Source organism: Electrona antarctica, assembly GCF_951216825.1.
Source record: "Electrona antarctica genome assembly, chromosome: 16".
Classification (NCBI taxonomy): Eukaryota; Metazoa; Chordata; class Actinopteri; order Myctophiformes; family Myctophidae; genus Electrona; species Electrona antarctica.
Window position 1 is genome coordinate 35764879 of NC_136797.1, and position 21662 is coordinate 35786540.

At 41.2% G+C, this 21662-nt stretch overlaps 1 protein-coding gene across 3 annotated transcripts in view; it reads right to left on the reverse strand.

The window, feature by feature from the left end:
* The window catches only part of wdr7 (WD repeat domain 7), a 145847-nt gene extending 131894 nt beyond the window's left edge, over nucleotides 1–13953 (reverse strand). For 2 of the 3 annotated variants that reach the window (XM_079524622.1, XM_079524620.1), the window contains exons 1-9: nucleotides 13814–13953; nucleotides 10656–10823; nucleotides 8608–8714; nucleotides 7994–8072; nucleotides 7452–7626; nucleotides 6531–6607; nucleotides 6287–6406; nucleotides 5856–6001; nucleotides 5057–5159 (exon numbers count right to left, since the gene is read on the reverse strand). In XM_079524622.1, coding sequence (XP_079380748.1) covers nucleotides 5057–5159; nucleotides 5856–6001; nucleotides 6287–6406; nucleotides 6531–6607; nucleotides 7452–7626; nucleotides 7994–8072; nucleotides 8608–8714; nucleotides 10656–10814 — 966 coding nt within the window. In that variant the 5' untranslated portion in view covers nucleotides 10815–10823; nucleotides 13814–13953. The remainder of the gene's footprint in view (nucleotides 1–5056; nucleotides 5160–5855; nucleotides 6002–6286; nucleotides 6407–6530; nucleotides 6608–7451; nucleotides 7627–7993; nucleotides 8073–8607; nucleotides 8715–10655; nucleotides 10824–13813) is intronic. The other variant, XM_079524621.1, reaches the window with a different exon arrangement.
* Between the last annotated feature and the right edge of the window lie 7709 nt (nucleotides 13954–21662).

Genomic DNA, 21662 nt, shown 5'->3' on the forward strand with positions numbered 1-21662 from the left:
TGACAGTACAGTCCACACAGTATGCATTTTACCACATTAAAATAATTCATACTCTCAATTAATGTGCTAGAGATATTACTTCAACACACTTTTAACCGAAAATACAAACGCAATACTTGTGCACAAGGATTCCCGAGTCCAGTAGTGTGCCTATAATCAAGTGTGCAATGCAATAGTTGCAAAATGGTTAATCTACAATGAAAGAAAAGAATGTCAGGCATCTAAGGTTATTTTTTTCTTAGAAAGATATGGCTAGACAATGCCAATATTTCTTGAGCATCATGGATTCACAGTGATGGTAAGCAGTGGAACCTTTTAACTGAGGCGTAGTGAAGCAGTGAATGGCGGCAGTGAAGGGTCAGTTATTTGCAAATCATCCTAATGGTACTTTCAGACGGGCATCGATTTACGCAGACGTTGTCGCCTGGATCAACGACCAGTCTGCTCAAGAGGGGCGCGACAACGCAAGCGTAAAAACAAAAAGCTCAACAGAATCAGTCGCAGGCGTGTGCACGGAACGAGCACGCGAGCGACAATTTCACGGGACCGCGCCCACGTAAATATGCTTGTGTTGTCGCCCCTCAGCGTCTCCGTGCGACGTTCGTGCAGAAAATTGAAAATGAATTAGTAGGCGCGTTAATCGCTGCCCATCTGAAATTACCTTAAGTATTGTAAGGATAATGCAAAGTGCCACCAAAAGAGATTTTTTTTCTGTGCTTTGTAAACCACACACACACACACACACACACACACGCACAAGCGGGCGCCAACAAACCAAATCACATCTTAAGTTGAGATGTGAATAAAAGGCTAAATATTAATGAAAAAAACGTTTAAAAAAGGCACACAAAAAAAGAACTAGAGTGAAGAGGAGTGATTGTGAAACCACACGAACCTGGGTCAACCAGCATTTGCAAAAACATTGCTTCTGTTTGTTTTAAAGTATTTTGAGTAGTTCGCATATTCATTTAGCTTATTTATCTGTGCGACTATACTCGCTAAGGTGCGTACAACGGTGTTGCTTGCCATTTTCAATCCGCAACACTGTGGTACGATGGAGCATAAATTTGCCATTATTGTACCCGCCACTCACGTGATGCAGCAAACATAACCTACAACATGGCACTCCAGGCAACATAAAACAAATGTTGACAATTTATCAAATGCATTCTGACCCAGGTCTGATAGTCATATAGCTTGTACACCATTTTCTCTTTTCAAAGGATATCGATAACTGATGCCACTTTGGCTGCACACCAAAACAAATTGACGTACAATACTTCTAATCAGATAGTGGAATGATGCTTGGCTAACAACGCATGCTAAGACTTTATCATAATCTCAATCTCCTTGGTTTGTCATGATCTCAGGGATTGGGGAGGAGGGTACAAAGCAGCTTGGGGACTTTGCATGCGTCTTCACAATGAAGACATTATGAGGGAGGAGAATGGTGCTTTCAGGAGCTGGAGTGGGAAATTTGTTTTAGTGGGAAAAGAGCATGGAACAGGGTGAACCAAAGAGAGACTGGGATCCTGTCCGTCGGTCGGTCAGTCAGGCAGGAAGAGAGAAAGAACTTAAACGAGAAGAGCAAACAGAGTGAGATGCTAGCTCTTAGTCATTCACTCATTGGCCAGCCTTATACAGTAGGTCTGATTTATACTTGGTTGCACAGCAGAGTTGTGCATCCAAAATAACCGATCTACAAGCTAGCAGCTTATAAATAGACTGTTGTCAGTGAGCAACACCCACATGTGGCCAAGTATAATTCAGGCTTCAAAATCAAATATATCGATATATTTAAATGTGCATCTAACTATTTGACGACTTGTACCCTAGTGTCTCGATTCTGGATATTTCATAATAGCTGAATGAATATGGCTATTTTCGGCAAGAGATTCGGAGTAGAGGTTAAAAAATATAAAACAGGGAGGCAATCAGATTCTTTTTATATTTTGTTCACGGAAATGGCTGTATCTCGGGTGTTTTCTTCCACTGTGTTCTCTCTGTGAGGCATGCCGTTTTCAAACGCTGATAACTCCAGAACTCAAGCTCCAAATGCATTTTTTTTCCTGGTGAGCACAGCACACATGTCCGTGTTGACAATCGACCGGGGGAACGATAAAATAAAAAGAAAACGCTTAACGCAGCATGTCTTGAAAAGGTATAAAGATACAACGGAAAAGCCTGGCGAACAGGGGGGCTGGCAGTTAATGTATTATGCGAAAATAATGCATGGAACATTAGAATAAGCATGTTTTAAAGACCAAGCCAGCGGCACCTCAATGAATTAGACTTTTATTGGATATGACGATGTCTTCTGCTCCTCGTTCCATAATTTGTATTACTTCATCATACGCCTATGTCGCTCGAAGATTAAAACAAATATATTTTATATTTTTAGCAGATATATGTCGAGCAACATGGTCATAATGACGCAGTGTTAAGTAATTAAGACTTTATCCTTAATGTTACTGTAATGACAGAGCCAAAGAGTGAATGTCAGAGTTTTCAATGAGAGCACCCTCTACTGGTTGGAGTGTGCTCTTCTCTTCCCGAGTTGTCACTTTCTGGCAAAGCTGTAAATCTAAGAAAAAAATATACGTATACATTTATAACTATCTGTATAATTCTTATTTTAAAGAAATTCCATTTGAATGTATTTTTGTAATATACAGTGTATATATATATATTTATTATTATTGCCCATGTCTATATCATCCCATCTAATCTCTCTCAAGAGATTAAATACAACAAAATATGGGAAACAGACACTGTTCTGTCAATGGAGCCTCAACTCCAGTCATAATGTTTGCATACGCTTCTAGTGAGCATATATATTTGTTTTCATCATACAAAACCAACCAATCTTTGACATACTTTTCTTTCGCTCACTTAAACTTTAACCATTTAATCCACGTTTTGAAAATAACATATTCAATATGTAGTTAAGTTACAGCCGAGGCCCAGAAAGTGAAAACTCCTCTCTACTTCCTGCCAGTGGTCTGTGTGTTTTTGTTTGCTTTCTTTGGGGCTTACTGGCGCCTCTAGAGGCTGGTGGTGGTATAGCAGCTCGGGGTTGTACAGCTCCAAGTTGCACCCGCTGGCAGGGAGGCACATGACCTCCTCCTGCTCACCACCTAGCCCCTCCCACTGGGAGGAGGGCTTTAGGGGAGGCACGAAGGAGGTGTGGGGGGGCGGGGAGCATCAGCGTTCAAAACAAAAACGTTAAATGAAACAAAAACAGACAAATTAACACCAAAACAGACAATAAATTAATCCACAGATAAGAATTACACAAACTACGACTTCTGAAATCAAATCACATATGCACAAAACACTGAGATTAAGCTTCAGACACACGGACAGGCACAAGACTAATTTATCGACTGTCCTACGGGCATCTGGCCCCGTCTTGCCTGAAAGCACCCACCCCACCCCCCATATCACATAACTCTCCAGTGTTTTGTCCCACCATGTTCTCAGATAGTGGTATAGATTAGAATGTTCACATAAAATAAAATAAAAACTGGCCAGCCTATTTTCAGCTCAGCCATTGCATATGACCTTTACTAACCATAGATATAGTACATTTGCACAACAATAATGTTTGGAGTATAATATATATTTTAAAAAAAAATAACTGGCCTCATCCATGTGTATGAAGCCAATCCAGTTCTGTGTCAACATTGTTGGGGGATGTTTTCTGAAGACTGGGACCAAAGCCCATCATTTAACTTTGTTATAACATGTTCATTACTTTTTATGCTGGAAAGAATATATATAAAGAAAATCACCAGGGCTCAAATTTAGTGCAGGAAGGGGCAATTTGCTGCAATTTGCCCCCATTCCAGCATATGCTATAGGTAGTTTGCAGAGTTTGAGATCAGTGAACGCGTCACACATTCTTGGTCTGGGTAATCATTGACATTAAGAAAAATATGATTATGTATCGCCCCCCCACCCCCCCAACAATTGTGAAGCCTTAATTGCTTTTGAAATGTTTGCTCTTCAGTCAAAAAGCAATATCATAGTTACAGACAACATCTACATTCTTCCTGGCTACATTTTCACAGTGACAGACAGCGGACAGTCTTCGGATTAACCTTATAGGACGACTTTCACCCATTTTCAACCTATCTTTATAGAACTGGTCCTCCACTAATACTCATTACAATATGGTACCATTCTTGTCTACTCTGTGTCTCTGTGGACGGTTCAGAATCCCGCCTACCAGTGACTTCATCGATTGGGAATCCAAGCTAATAGAACCTGCAGGATCTGTATTCCTGGTTAGCAAGTTAGCAAGCTCAGGGGCGGGCAACTTAGACAATGGAGAGGGCCATTATATTTGCACACTTACTCCAGAGGGCCACATTACTGTCGTAGCAAAAATAGCCGATCTACAAGCTTAAAACGCATTTTGAGCTTGTAGATCAGCTATTTTTGCTATATTTGAATATAAATCCTGAATAATTTTTTGCTATTTTTGAATTGGAATCCTGAAATGTGACTTCTTTTTTTGTTCCATTTCAAATGCATTTAGTTATAGTTATGTTAACAGAATAACATTTTAATATACTAGTAATTAGCTGAAATTGCGCAAAAAATAAGGTTTACAGTTATGTATAGTAAATGTAAATGATATTACATCAGTACAGTTTCAATACATCAGTATTCTGATATTAACCCGTGGGCCACATTAAGAGATGGTAGGGGCCGCATGTGGCTCCCGGGCCACCAGTTGCCCATCATGTATGCTATAATAGAAGCCATTGTTCCCATGTTAATAAAAATCTAAATAAAATGTAATGAAAAACTGCCTAATGATGATGTCACTGGTAGGCGGGTTTCTGAAGTGTCCACACACGGACCCAGTAAATTATTTTAAATCGTTTTATCATGAGCATTATTAGTGAGGACCAATTATATGAAGATAGGTTGAAAATGGGTGGAGTCGTATCTTATTTATTAAGATTAGGTATTAGATAGTAGGGTTTCGATCAGAGACGGGTCTATGCGTGACACACTGACAAACGGAGACAGGAGAGAGGCTAACCTGTTTGTCAGAGCGGTCTGCAATGCTGTACACCAGCGGAGGAATGGAGCCTTCCTTGGTCTTCCCAACATCACTACGGAAATGCTCACTGGCAGGCAGACAGCTGGAACACACACACACACACACACCACATAATGTTTCTGTCAGCCAGACATCTCTCATCTCTCTATATTCTACCTTTATATGTTATCTTTTGTACATTAACGGCCTACTTGAGCATACTACGCACTACAGCATCACACAAAAGCATCAAAAGTAGCAGATCCACAAGCTCAACATGAAGCGACGTATTTTGGGCTTGTACATCTGTTACTCACAGTATGACATTGAATTTGAAACCTTAAAAAGTAACTTTGGACATTGTTTCCACCTGACAGAGACGTTAAAAGAGAAGAGGTCGCAAAACTCATAGTCACGACAAATACTTTTTTTAAGATGACCAATGTTTCGACAATAATGCCTTCTTCAGGGTATGAGGGTTAGTATTGGTCATCTTAAAACGAAGTATTTGCATCGTGCGACCTCTGATCTTTTCTGTTCAAAGTTTGCCTCCCGTGGTCAGCACCTCCCCACTGTTGGTGTGCGCTCCTACCTCTTTGTTTGTTATAAATGCCATTTATTAGGCCATATTTTTTCACTGGTCTTAAAGTCTGAGTTGTACTTAGTATGACCTCACAATGAGTGTTGATCATCAATGTTGTGAGCTTGTAGATCGGCTATCTTTGCCAAATGTTCGCCCATTATTATTATTATTATGATGACATGCCAGAGTTCATGTGGTGGAATGAACAGTGCTTACCTGGCAGGTAGTTTGTAGATGTAACTACAGCCGTCTTCGGTCCAGATGATGACTTTGTCAGCAGCGATGAACTCCCCTCCGGTCCAAGCCTGATCGTTCTCACTGGGAACTGAGCACAGCAGGGAGTAGTCCCCTGCGTCAAACACCTAGAGCGACACACACAGAGATACAGATAAGAATTATCGCTATCGCCCCGAAGGATATTCGTCTTCAGTCAAGTAACAACAAAATAACAACACATAAAGCACAAAACAACATTTTGCCAAGTCAATACATATATGACGTCGTCAATGTCGCGAAATTGTCAATACTTAGTTATAGTTTTAGTCATCATAGCTTAGTTCTTATTTCGTTTTTATTCGGTAGTCGGTAGTCGACGAACATTTTATCATCATAGTTTCAGTCGACGAAATCAACAGTAGGCTTTTTACCCTCCAGTATTTTGAGCAGACGACCAGCAGGCTGCTCTGGGTGAAGGTGCAGAAGGAGATGCTCTGGCATCCCTGACAGTAGATGGGCTTCGACTCCTCCTCAAACACTGGGTCTAAATCCTGAGACGGAACCCAAGGAGAGAGAGGAGATATTAGATTAGAATGAATTACCCCTGGGTTGTATAATTATCAATTTATCATACCGTTTACTGTATGCAAATTACATTATTATTATATACCCAACCTGCATCTTGCTGACCTCAGCAGTCACGATCCACACCTTCAGAATCCCAGTTACTGACACTGCAACTACTGTGTCCTCTGTAAGGACAGACAGAGACAGACACACAGAGAGAGAGAGCGAGAGAGACACACACACACACACACACACACAAATGGATGGGGGATATACAAAGAGACAGACATTAAAATGGTCTGTATGTCAGTAACACAGATTTTAGCCGTTTGCTTCGCCATTCGTTTTGCTGGTTTTATGACTGGCTGGTTGGCTGCCTGACTGACGCCATACTATGTTGTCTATTAAGGATCACCCACTTCCTGGACCCCAGGAAGAATAGTCTCCACTACAGTGTAGACTAATGGGGATCCTTAATAAACTAAACTAAACCCACACCATGATAACTAAATGAAATTATAGCACCCACTTCACACTGATGAATAACAACATTCTACAAACGTGATGTGCCGAGCATGACGCCCTGTAAATTCTGATGGATTTTGAAAGGCTGTCTGTGTTTATCGAATCGCTCTGAAAGCAATCCTGATTGCCGGCATATCGTTAACCACTGTCGTCATTATCGTTGCGGACTCCACCATCCACTTGAGGTAGGATGATTTTCAAAACCATTTGTAGTTATCGGCTTCATAACGCAAGTCGGTCCACGGAAAAATGTGACGCAAGACTTACATCTCTGAGATACATACTGTACACAGTAAAGTCCTCAGTGTTACTTTCACTGAGAGTTATAATTACACATCGATATATTAACCCGTTTAGACCCGAGCATGAGTCTGTGTCGCCTTCTAGCTTTTAACCACTTTAACCATTATTTTAAACTTTTAAACTATTGAAAAATCATGAAGATTTTACATCTTTCCATTTGCCTGTCGGTTTTGCAGCCGTCTGTCTGTCTGTCTGTCTTACCCTGTGTGCGGTGAGACCTGATGATGCTCATGGAACTGATCCAGTCAGGTGCTATCTTGGACACCAGGGAGTAGAGGACCTCCAGGCTGGTGGCGTCCACCACGAGGATCTCTGGGTAGTGTCCGTTGCACAGCAGACGCCCTTCACGCTCAGTGCCAATGGTGAAGTGATAAAACTGGACAGCGAGAGATGGGAGACAGGAGGAAGGGGTGGAAAAGAATAGGGAAGAGGAAAACATTCAAGCAGGTGATGAGAGGGGAGATATAGATTATATATATATTATAAAGAATAGGGAAGAGGAAAACATTCAAGCAGGTGATGAGAGGGGAGATATATATTATATATATTATAAAGAATAGGGAAGAGGAAAACATTCAAGCAGGTGATGAGAGGGGAGATATATATTTACATGCAACAATGTATGTTGTTGTTCATCCCCTTCCCCTTTCAAAGCCCTGTCATTTCACTCATCGCGACTACTACTGTACATTTGCGTGTGTACGTGTGTGCATTACAAAAGGTAAACCGTAAAATGTTTGTACCTGTATGGTGGTGTGAGCACAGGCCAGTTTTGTGAACTCAATACAACGTCCATCATTCACATCCCAGAGGCACATCTCCCTACAAACACACATGGACAAATAAGACTGATGAGATTGATGCCATTTTTTTTTCCTCACTTAATTTGTATTGATGAAAAGACAAACAAAACAAAAAAAAGACAATACGAAAAAAATAAAAAGGAGAAAGACAAACAAAAACAAGGCTGCATTTTCATATTACAAGATACATTCATTGAAATCCTCATGCATTATCGCTAGGCTGAGAGAAGAGATCCCACTTTTCCCACTTTTTATAGAACTTATCCTCTTGTAGTTTGATGCCATTTTTGACAGTATGAATTCTTGACAGTATGCTCAGCAGTATCAATCTGAAATACGTTTCAATCTGAAATACGTTTCAGATTGAAGAACGTTTCATTTATACGCAAACAAATGGGGGGGAACAAAACAATTACATATTTTTGATAGATAAAGTTATGGATATAATTGAACTTCCATAACAAGCAAACAATTAAACATAATATACACACATGAAGTTAACTGAACTTTGATTCATTTAACCATTTAAGCCCTATTAATAAAGCAGCACTTACCCACTCTCTGAAGCACTGACAATATAGTGCTTGTCACTGCAGGCGCTGGCCTTGGACAGACAGGTGATAGAAGCCGTGTGACCAAACAACATGGCCCGGGGACAGATCTGGACAGAAGGACATCGATATTATTATATGTAGTAGTAGTATAACTAACAAGTATGGCTAACAAGGGGTGTAACGGTACCAGTACAGATCTTCCTATGAGATATCTTGTGTGTAATGTTGCCCTGGAGGAGGCACTACAGAAAAGATCATGGGGTCACACAGGGTCAATGGTTATAGTAAAGATGGATCATTTAGGAAGATCCTTGTGCTAAGAAGTAGGTCTCCGTAACAACGCTGAGTTGGCTTTGGCTTATTGTCTGCATCAGCCGGTCCCCGTAACAACGCTGAGTTGGCTTATTGTCTGCATCAGCCGGTCCCCGTAACAACGCTGAGTTGGCTTATTGTCTGCATCAGCCGGTCCCCGTAACAACGCTGAGTTGGCTTATTGTCTGCATCAGCTGGTCCCCGTAACAACGCTGGGTGGCTTATTGTCTGCATCAGCCGGTCCCCGTAACAATACTGAGTTGGCATATTGTCTGCATCAGCCGGTCCCCGTAACAACGCTGAGTGGCTTATTGTCTGCATCAGCCGGTCCCCGTAACAACGCTGAGTGGCTTATTGTCTGCATCAGCCGGTCCCCGTAACAATGCCGAGTGGCTTATTGTCTGCATCAGCCGGTCCCCGTAACAACGCTGAGTTGGCGGTGCCCGGGATCGAACCCATGAACTTGTGGTCCAAAGGCGAGCGCTCTACCGACTGAGCTACCCGGACACACTAGATCCTGCAAGAGTGTACTGCTACGACTATAAAGGTTGATAAACGAACTAGATTTTCTCCTGATTTGCGTCCCTGAAAAAAGCCATTTTAGTATAAAGATCATGGGAATATTGCGTGGCTTGTCACGAGCGAATATTTAGTTCAGTGACCATGGGGCTAAAGAATAGTTCAGAAGCTGTGTTTATGTAGCCTGGCTAATAAGCCAGACTCAAATCACACGTGGTCGCGTGGTATTTGAGTCTGGAGATGCTGTGTATGGATCTTGTTTCCCGGGGGGCGGGTTCAAACATTTTCTCTTTGACGCAATTGGTCAGAGCTACTGTCAGTCAAAGGTCTCAAGCATTGAACGTCACTGTACCAAAGCCCGCCCATATTGCATACTGTGTCCCGATTGGCCACACCAGTTCTCTGGTGTAGGAAATGGGCGTACAATTGAGCCTCTCCAGACCGTAATCCGCCGGCAGGCAATTTTTTTTTTGCCAACGGCTGATTCGGTCTGGCTTATTAGCCAGGCTAGTGTTTATGTGCACTCTTCCATTGGAATTACTAGACTCCAACCTGCTTCCACTCACTCTCCTAAAAAGGCATCCACCTACTTCACACAGATACAGGAAGTATACCTGAGACGGTGAGTCTTGCTATTTCTGTCTTGGGTCACAGTCAAATTCCAATACCCCAACTTCCACACTCGCTCACTCCACTCACGTCCCCAAGTCACGCATTAGTCCCGCCTCCGAGCGAGGAGAGGATTATATGCAAGTCCGGATGGACTAACATTCCAAATTCCTCACTCGCTACTCCTGCATGTCATGTCGTACATTAGATGCTGTATTTATCATAGGCCTACAGTAGATCATGAGCTGTTTAACATCCACCATTCTCACACAACAAACAGCATGATTGTAAAAATAAAAGTCAACCCATTATTCAATTTGTTCGTTCAGTAGTTTTGCTCACTGTTATTCAGAAAAGAAGGATATAAATGCACTTCAGTATCTCTGCAGTTTAATCAAATGGAACACTTTCACCCTCAAACCGTTCAACACATACATTCAGACACGTTAGGTTTACATTTTAGGTTATGAGCATGCATGGATTGGAGATACAAGGTTTCTGCCCGACACCCAATATCTTGTTTGGGATCAAATTGGTGAAGACACTTACTGACCAAAAGTGAGATTGGAGAGAAAATGTGACTCATCATCATGAAAATTGTTCTTCACCTCTAGTTGCGGAGTCATGTCCCACAGACAGATCTGTCCATCATGGCAGCCGGTGATGATGGTACTGAAGTCGTCCATGACCAGCAGGCTGCTGATGCAGTGGGTTGGTGCCGTGCGACCCCAGAGCACTATGGGTAGCACCAGACTGTTCCCCGCCATTATGGTGATCTGTCCAGACAGCAGGGATGGAAGTGAGAAGAGAGAGATAGAGAGAAAAGGAAAGTGAGTTAATTGACATTCGCATGATTGAGCTTTTATGTACTGTAGACAGCATCTTTTAACCCATTAAGACCTTATCCTACATAATGTCTTCTAAATCCTATAATCATTTTCTGAAATGTATGTTGCTATATCAGTGGTCCTCAAACATTTTCATGTCGAGGCGGACCCCCAAAATGATATGTATTTAGCCGTAGACCCCCCCCCCAACCTGCACATCAGGAGCAATTAAGGGTTCAGCGCATTACTCAAGGACACTTGAGCTCTACCTCCACTGCCGCCCCACTACAAGCTCATAGTGCAGCACAAAGTAACACGCTAGGAGCTATTTTTGAATAGCCAAAGTATCTAAATAATGGTTAAAGTGGTTAAAATCTAGTGACACAGATGCTTTAAAACAATAACTAATAACTGTTTTAGACAAGACAGAAATGTATCATTACACTGACAAACCAATAGCATAAACATTAAGAAAAGAGAAACGGGGTCAGGTGAGCATTACCCATTACTATACGTCTTTACACCTGCTTAATACACGCATTAAATGACTCATCATCAGCAGATCTACAAACACACACACGTTGTGCCATGTCCTGCTGCCTCCTGCATTATGTGCAGGTGGTATGTAGGACCACTGAGTGATTTCCAACAAGCACTTCCAAATTCTTAACACTTACAAAAATAATCAACTGCACAGAATATATTGACAAAAAAAGTAGCTCATAAGTTATAACATTTTTATAAAACAAAAACTTGGCAGATACAGAGAGGATAATCCAAGCTTTCCGTACAGCTGCAATGTTGGTGAGTTTAACGTTGTTTAATGCAATCAGAGCTGATTTTTCTGTTTGGATGAATGGACTGTCAAGGCTTGGTATTCTCTATATTCAGACCGCAGCCATCTTGCCAGCAAGGTGATACCTAGGTGACACTTCCCATAGAGAGCCCATTCATCCAAACAGAAAAGTTCTCTCTAATTATATTAAACACCGTCAAAATCACAATCACAATGCAGCTGTAGGGAAAGCTTGAATTATCCTCTTTCAATCTGTAAAGTTTTTGTTTAATAAAAATCCACCTTAGACATTTTATGAGCTACTCCTTACAGATGATTATTTTCTAAGTATCAGAGTATGGAAGCGCTCGTTATCAGTAAAGCAACCTCCTGCTGCCTCCTGCATTATGTGCACAGTCAAAACAGGTGGTACGCATGGGCCGTTGAGCGATAGTCAACGAGCACTTCCAAACTCCAGCACTTAGAAAAAAATCATCTGCAAGGAATTTCTTGACAGTAAGTAGCTCATAAAATGTCTACGTGGATTTTTATGAAACAAACACTTTACAGATTGAAAGAGGATAATTCAAGCTTTCCCTACAGCTGCAATGTTGGTGATTTTGACGTTGTTTAATATAAATTAGAGAGGACTTTTCTGTTTGGATGAATGGGCTGTCTATGGGAAGTGTCACCTAGGTATCACCTTGCTGGCAAGATGGCTGCGGTCTGAATAAAGAGAATTGGATAGGAAAAATAGCATTCATTTTCCCCAGTATCTCATCTACCCTATGCTCCCACACACAGAGACACAGAGAGATAAAATAACTAACAACCAGTAGAAGTAATCCTCATTTATCCATTTGTGTCTTAGAGCATACAAATGTAACCAAATAATTGTGTTACGGACGGTACATTTGTACTAGATAGTACTTAGATTGTGCTACAGTGCATCCAGTAATTAATTAACACTGGCACAAGCAACATGCTGACTGTTTAATCAGCCTTTCTGCTGAGGTCCAGCTGCTGAAGTGACAGACTGACTGACACAATCAGATATTGATTGTGACTGGGGCGACTGTGGCTCAGGAGGTAGAGCAGGTCGTCCAATGATCCATGGGTCGGAGGTTCGAATCCCGGCTCCTCCTGTCTACATGTCGAAGTGTCCTTGGGCAAGACACTGAACCCCAAATTGCTCCCGATGTGCTGGTTGGTACCTTGCATGGCTTCCGCCGCAATCGGTGTATGAATGTGTGTGTGAATGGGTGAATGTAATGCATCTATGTAAAGCGCCTTGGATAAAGGCGCTATATAAATGCACCATTTACCATTGTACATTATTTGAGGACCATATGGTGACATGGGGGATGGGTCGGGAAGACCTGTAGGCTGTGTCCTATGTCGGCCTAACACACACAGCCATGCACCATTCAAATGTTAACCACTCTATTGTGTTGTATTATTGGCTTTATTAGTTAAGGTTACCATCAGCCAACCAGGTTATTTTAGACGGGGTGTTACATCAAACATCAGTGATTCTCATAGTGGGGTCCGACCGTCCGAGGACCCCCAGGGGTCCCCAGACTCCCCACCAAGATGAACAACAGTTTACACTTATGCCTTGTGCATTTTATCCGTTTGACTTTTCGAAAATAGCAGGTCCACAAGACAAGTTAACTAACGTGATGTGTGAGCTCAATGGGGAGATATTTAGACATCTCTAATAAATAAATATTCTCATATGGGGGCCCTGACATACACTCTTTTCAAATGGGGGTCCACGGCCACATAAAATGGATTTTGGGGGGTTTCGTGAAGCAAGGCTTACCAAGCTGTCATACATGACTGGTCACACTGGTGGTCCAGCCGCGCCAGCCAAGGAGGCTAGCGAAGCTAACGCTATTCAAGGCTAAGGTTTCTTGTTTCAAATTCAAACCATACGTTAATAATCAACAACGCAACCGCTTGGATAAATTGAATAAAAGCGTTTTTATTTTTTTACGTTTGATGTTTGCACCCAAATGAACTGTCTGGAGAAGAGAGGATGCGCTATTGAAGTGGTAAAAACGTTGGACATTTAAATAACACCTGCAATGTCGAGGCTTCGGAGCCGGTTAGCAAATACAACAAAAACACCTAGTAGTAGTGAATAGAGGATAGATATTACCAGGTGTTGACGAGGGTCTACTGAAACATATTCCTATATTGTTGTCTTGAAGAAGTGGGGTTCGTTAGCGTGTCTACTCTGTGGCGTTGGAATAATAATCCTGTCCTGATAATGGAGTTTGTGACAGAACATCTGGTCAGCTGATCAGAGCTGGTCAGCTGATCACTAGCAGTAGCAGTGTTGCCAGGTCTATGAAAAAAAGCCCAAAAGAAGCGACTCGGCAGGAGGAGCACTTTATATTATATAATACAATATACATACATTTTGTTTTGATAATAAAATTAGAAATTAAAAGAAAATCTTGAAGAAAATGGCGAATATGTTCGAAACATTTTAACAACACAAATTATATATTGTATCTTGTCCCTGCCATGCCATCAAATATTTTCAGACGGGGGTGGGGGGTCTGCAGACAAATGTATTAATTTGCTGAATGTTTGAGAACAACATTTAGGAATATAAGCACTTAAACAAGCCCAAAGAAAAAACCTGCAACTGCCGATATTTCAAGCAACTTAGATAACACCAAAACCAAAGTCGCGTATAATAAGAGGAATGGCTACCCGGCTGCAAGACATACGCAGGGTGTTTGCTTTTACCTGATATCACAGGGGGAAGGCACTGGCAGACACACAAAACATCTCCCAGAAATAGCATTTCTTTTCTATCATTATCATTCATCATTATCATCATATCATGTGTTTTACAATGTATAGTTAGCCTCCGTCTTCCGGGCTACACGTGACCGTTCCGTATGATTTCCAACGCTGGCTGGCACCAGAATGACAAAGAGCCTGAATATTACCAGTGGCAGTAATAAAGGAGACTAAGGTAAAAAATACCCATACTCACATAAAAACCAGGGCATCTACAGTGGGAAACCACAAGAGGGCAGCAGAGATCTAATGCTGGCGTGTTGTGTGTTTTCAACCTGTTCATACTCAATTCAATTCAAAGGGCTTTATTGGCATGAGAAAACGACGGCTCGCCGGAACTGGGGCGGCACCCTGGGCACGTTCCGGGGGGTCTGGAAGTTCCGGGGACCCACCGGGGACCCCCACACGGAGTTGCACCACTCATTTCACACGGGTGTGATTTTTTTACATCAGTTGCCGGGGTCAAATTTGCTCCCTTTCTTGTCCAGGGGGGTTACTTTGGCAAGTTTGAAGTTTGGCTTTTGTAAATTGTCTGGTTATGTTACGTGAATTCAAGCAATTCAATCAAGCAGGCCTTTTGACATGGGAAACATATATTTGCATTGTGTGAAATAAAACAATCAGTCAATCGATTGCAACTTTGCAATAAGATATATGTTGTTGTTGTTTTATGAAACAAAAAATCGTTGACAGATATTGGTAGGCTATATATTTTCGACCCTCTGCCTCTCCATTGCCCAGTCCTTTAGTTTTTTTTTCAGGGGAGGTGAACATTATGATCATTATGTTCAGCTGACATTTTCTACACTGAAGTTTCAGTGTAATACACCGGTGCCCATAGCCTCAGTGATGGAAAAAGTAGGCTACTCACATTTTTAAAGTAAAAGTATCAAGATACTTATACCCTACTGAATCAGGGACTAGATTATTTGACATGCAATGTTCTTTTTCCACAAATGAGTCTTGAAAAATGGAGGTTGCTTTATAATCAGAGTCGTCCTATATTCGGGACAATACGGTGTAGGCCTATTGTAGATTAGAAATAGGCTGTTAACTTACAAGTACATGTGCGGTATTCAAAATGTACTTAAAAGTAAAAGTACTCATTAATTATGCTGAATGAAGTTCGCAGTCGAGTGTACGGCGGCTGGGATGAGGATCAGCATCTTCAAATCTGAGGTCATGGTTCTCTTCTCAGCAGGAAACCGATGGATTGTACAGTCCAAGTAGGAAATTAGACATTACCCCAGGTGAAGGAGAGCAACATTAGTAACTTCCTTCCGAGGCGCTCCAAGGCCAGTGAGTCGTTGTGATCCCTCCATCTGCGCCTTGGGCTGCCCCAGTGTCTCCTCCCAGTGGGACACACCAAAAGCTGGACTTACTCAAAAATCACACCTGTGTGAAGTGAGGTTGCGCTCTTATCATCATGCGTCATCAGACATCATCTCATTCTGGCCAATCACAATTTGCGTCGTCACTTTTGTCTTCAATGTTTGTGTTTAGTACACACTTTTGTCTTCATTGTTTGTGTTTACACAGACTCTCAAAGCTGGACATAGGAGGGGCTATAGTGCCCCTCAAGAATTGCTAACCTTACATTTGAAATGATCCTCAGACAAAATGGGGCTGTATGAAACACACCGACATGCACATGACCTCTCCTTCAGAAGCAGTACATGATGTGTTTACAGTAGAGTAGAGTGTATGGAGGGGATTGCTACACAGTGAGGTCATCTGTGACAGGCCCATACAGGACACAGATGCAGACAGAAAACCCCTGGTCAACTGTTTCAGCTGCAGCTAGACTATCATTTTGTGTGCATGTGCAATCGTGTGTGTATACGTGCATGCATGTGCATGTTTGTGCAGTATGTATCCAGTCATTAGATGTCTGTGGAGTTTATTCCAAACACATTTGGCAAACTCATACATTCAGCAGTCAGCACAGCTGTTGTTGTTGTTAAAGTAAGCAAAACTGTATTTAAAAAAAGTATTAAAAAGCGATTTGAACAACACCTCTTAACACTTAGGCTCCGAGACCATGAACAATGACCTTCACCAGTATAAATGACCGTGACCAGTATAAATTACCTTGAGTAAAGATGACCTTCATAAGACTAGTAAATTACCTTCACCAGTATAAATGACCTTGGCCAGTATAAATGACCTTGAGTAAGATGACCTTCATAAGACTAGTAAATTACCTTCACCAGTATCAATGACCTTGACCAGTATAAATGACCTTGACCAGTAAAAATTACCAATATAGATGACCTTCATAAGACTATAGCAGGGGTGGGCAACTTTGATGATGGCGAGGGCCAATATATTTCCGCACTCACTCCAGAGGGCCACAGTGCATATTACTGTCGTAGAAAAAAATAGCCTACAATATCTACAAGTTCAAAACGCGTCGCATTTTATGAGGAATCCTGAAATGTTAACTTTATGAACTGCTAACATAACTACATTGGACACAAAAAGACAAAGTCATTAAGTAATTAAAGCGGGTCATGTTTGCAGGTTTGGAATTGTAACAGCTGCAATCAATACTATATCAGTATTCTGATATTAACATGCGGGCCGCATTAAGTGAAGGTGGGGGCCGCATGTTGCCCCCGGGCCGCCAGTTGCCCACCCCTGGACTATAGCATGCCCTCCGAGACCATGGACTATAGGCTTTCACTTTTCCGTGATTTTGGCCTTTTTTCAAATCCTCCGAAATCGGGAAAAAAGGCATGCTATAGTATGCCCTCCGAGACCATGGACTATAGCCTTTGGTTTTTCCGTGATTTTCACATTTTTTTCAAATCCTCAACAATGATGAAGAATCTCGCACTATTGCGAGCCGCTCAATGACCTTGAACAGTATAAATGACCTTGAGCAGTATAAATGACCTTGAGTAAAGATGACCTTCATAAGACTAGTAAATGACCTTCACCAGTATCAATGACCTTCCCCAGTATGAATGACCTTGCCCAGTATAAATGACCTTGACCAGTATGCCCTCCGAGACCATGGACTATAGCCTTTCGCTTTTCCTTGATTTTCACCTTTTTTAACAAGCAGACTTCCAGAAGATTGAGTCTGTCCTTGAAAGTGCCCTCCAAGAAATGTCAAGCTACTACAATACAACCACCTGAAACCCAACCCATCAAAAACCCAACTATGCAGCTTCCACCTGAGGAACCGAGACGCGAAAAAGGAACTGAGCTTGGGATGGTCACAAACTCTCCAACCATACCCACCCCATGTAACTTGGAGTTACACTGGACTCTCCTTCAAAAAACACCTGGAGAACACAAAAGCCAAGGTCAACACCCACACCCGTGACCCTAGACCATGGACTATAGCCTTTCGCTTTTCCGCGATTTTCACCTTTTTTTTAAATCCTCCGAAATCGTGAAAAACGACATACTATAGTATGCCCTCCGAGACCATGGACTATATAGCCTATCGCTTTTCCTTTGTTTTTCACCTTTTTTTAAATCCTCAACAATGATGAAGAATCACACACTATAGCGCGCCGCTCAATGACCTCTGAGACCATGGACCAATGAACCATGTAAATACAACACATTGAGCAGGGCACTGCAGGGAGTTGAACCCCGTTCCGGTAAACCAGAAGTACCACACCAGTGCCTTAGTTTTTGTGATGTCATTTACAGGTCCTTTCGTTGAAATGTAAATTTTACATTCAACAGTAAAGTAATATATAAAGAAGAAGAACACAGAAGCACAAAAATAACATTTTCGAATTACCGGTATTTGCTTTGATTTTTTAAACTTTCTCTTGCCGACCTCCCACATTTCATTGAATCCAGAAGTGCAGAGGAACTCGGGGGAAAAGAAGCGGCTTGGACGCTCATCCATTGTAGGAAGCATGAGGTCAGTCCGTTGCTCTCCCCAGGTTGGCGGAGGGAGTGTAGATCGCAGGATTACATTAGATAATTGACACTGGGTGAAAAAATAGGTTACAAGATTGTGGGATTAAAAAAGATTTAAAAAAAAGATTAAGGTTTTGCATTACATGGAGTTTTCTTCTTCTGTCATTAGTAATGATCTCATGAACACACAAAGCAAATTATATAGGGCCTGTTTAGGTCAGTAGCTCAGCCTGTACTGAAATAATGTATGTATTCTATTTGCTTGCCAACTAATTCCAGACAGTGGATGCTGTCATTGGGCCAATAATGTCCCCCTCAAGGTTCTTGTTCTGCTAGGGGAGGTTGCAAACAGCCAGTGTTTTACATAAAAATAGATTAGAAAAGGACAACATCACAGAGCATCAACATCATGTGTTTTGGTCCCCGGTCAAAGTATCGGGGCCAGTTCCGATTACCGAGTACGAGTACTTGAGGGTGGTATCGGCCCGAGTAGTAGTAGTATCGGAACAACTCTAATAAATAGATGTTTCATAGCATCAATGTTCATCGTTTCACTTGCAGTGGATTAAGACCAACATTTATGAGGACACACACACACACACACACACACACACACACACACACACACACACACACACACACACACACACACACACACACACACACACACACACACTCGTTTCTCACTCATACAAACAAATGTGACTCTTATTCACTCTTATTCTCTCTCACACACACTCTCTCTCATTATCGTTCTGTCTTGCAGCCTCACAAACATCACTTAACACCCTTCTGCTGTGTCCGGTTGCCATGGGAATTGTGATGACATAACAACGGTGCTCTCCCTAACAGTGACTGGTGTGGATTACTGCCTTGCTTTACACCTCAGAGACACTTTATTGTCCACAATGACGTTGCCATGTCATTGGTGATAAAATAGTAGGCATATAATGTGGAATGGGTGCATATACATACAGTAGTAGCACTCTCAAACGGTGGAACAGGAACATTGCAAAATATGCTTTTAGGATGTGGCAGAATACTGGAATGCTGATTGATATCTCCAATCACAAATATATTATACATATAACCATGGTAAGAAACAGGAGGCAAATGTTGGCATATGTGTGGTGGAATCTACTAAAGTACTGTTACTACTTAAGTACAATTTTGAAGTATTTTTTAAAATATATTTTACTTGAGTATTTCCAACAATACGTTTACTTCTACTCCACTACATCTCAGATCTCAGAGGTAAATATTGTACTTTTTACTCCACTACAATTCTTTGGAATCTTACTAGTTACTTTGTAGATTTGGATTTATATTAAAAAACATGCATTAACCACTTCAGCCCTCTATACCGGTCTACAAGCTCATCTGCTATTTTCAAAAGAGTTTTATACATTTTGAAATGGGACATTCTGCGCAACTACTTTTATGTTTATACTTTAAGTACGTTTCTCAGTGCTTCATGTGTATATGTACCGTATGCACAGAAACATATTTTCTCCTGGAGTTGGATATGTCAGGCCAAGGATTTGGCATAATACCCAAATTAAAATGTATTATTTATATTATTAGCCATTCTGTAATTCTTTTTATATTGTTTGATTTTTAGGGATATAGTTTATGTTCTTCTCATTTATGTGCTATTTCTTACTACTTGGATACTTACATTTACCCAACTGTGGTTTTTGCAGCAATTTCCTGAAGGATAAATCGTGCATCTTATGAGCATTGGCCTTAGGCTGGACAATATGTTATATCACATCACAATAAAATCCTGATTGCACATTGTACATCATTTATTTTAGAGCAGGGGTCCTTTGTGGGGGTCTGGGGACCCCCAGGGGTCATTGAGGGTGGTCCAGGTGGTCCCCAGCAGCCAGCAAAATTATTTAATATAGAATCAAAATCAGTTACCACTTTACCCTATATACATCAGCTATTTGAAAATATCCATGTGATGCGTTGTAAGCAGTTGCTAGTAGATAGATCTGCTATTTTCACAAAATCTTGAATTTTAATATTAAAGAAATATAACAACACAAGTCTTGTATGGAGAAAATATGTTGCGGCCAAATACATTTAATTTGAGGATCCTTGAGATGAAAAGGTTTGAGAAAAACTGGTTTATCATTTCTGATCTTTGAGAGCGGGTGCATCTGCACGACATTCCCATGAAACCAGATTACCTTTGGAACACCTATTCCATATAGAGGGTATGCGCATGCATAAAGTGAGTAGCAAATCGAGTGGAAAAGTGCATGAGTAGCAAAGTGATTTTAATGTTGTTTATTGCAATTAGATGATCAGATTTCTGTTTGGATGTATGGGCTGGCAAGGCCAGAAAGTCTATTGTCTTCTTTTTTGAGTGGTGCAACCATATAGACTTGTTTGTACCTGGCTGTGTCCCTGGCTGGGTCTGTCTGAGCACCTAAACATCTACTGCTATTCCAAGACGGAATACCCGCTTGCTCAGGAGATCAAGGTGTCCTGAGACCACCTCCATGTGACACTTCATTCAAATAAATAATAAAAATATATTCCTGGTGGCAGCTATAAAGTGCTGTACTTGTAACCTGTGGCAGTAAACGGTAAAATCCTGAGTTTAACTCAGTCACTCTTGGAGGTATACTGACAGAAGGATCCATTCAGTTCCATATGTTTACAGTCTTAAATTAACAGTACTCTGGGTTAAAAGGGTTTAGTGTAGCCATGCATATGATTCACTCGAAGCACTTTACAGCTTGATGATGCTGGAAGAAACGCGACTACTGTGACTAGTAGGTTTGGATTGCAATGCTTTAGTTTATAGTGACATCATAATCATAAATCAGTTGATTTGTATTTTCACATAGCATTAAAATGGAGCAGCACAGTTTAATACTGTATTTACGTTATCGGTACTACTGCATTAAAAAAGTTAAAATGTGCTTTATTATTAAATTACGTCATTTGATATATGCATGGTATGTTTTATTTAGTAGTAGGCTTGGCTGTTAGTAGTAGCCTACCATTTATGAGCCAGTGTTATGTCAGTTACAATAGTCACATAAAAAATGCAATGTCCACACTATTATTTATTATTTTTTTAATCATTTTTTTGCATCTCAGTCTGTCTGCGGATTACAGAGTTCCTGTTCCCTCTATATTTTGCATCTGAAATACCTCAGTACATTGCATTTTGTGTATTAGTTCGTGAGTTTTCCTTTTGTCCTTCCTGTAGACCTGTTATGCATGACTTGTATGCACCGGATTGGTATCCCTGTTGATTTGGACAATTTAATTAGAGCATATTT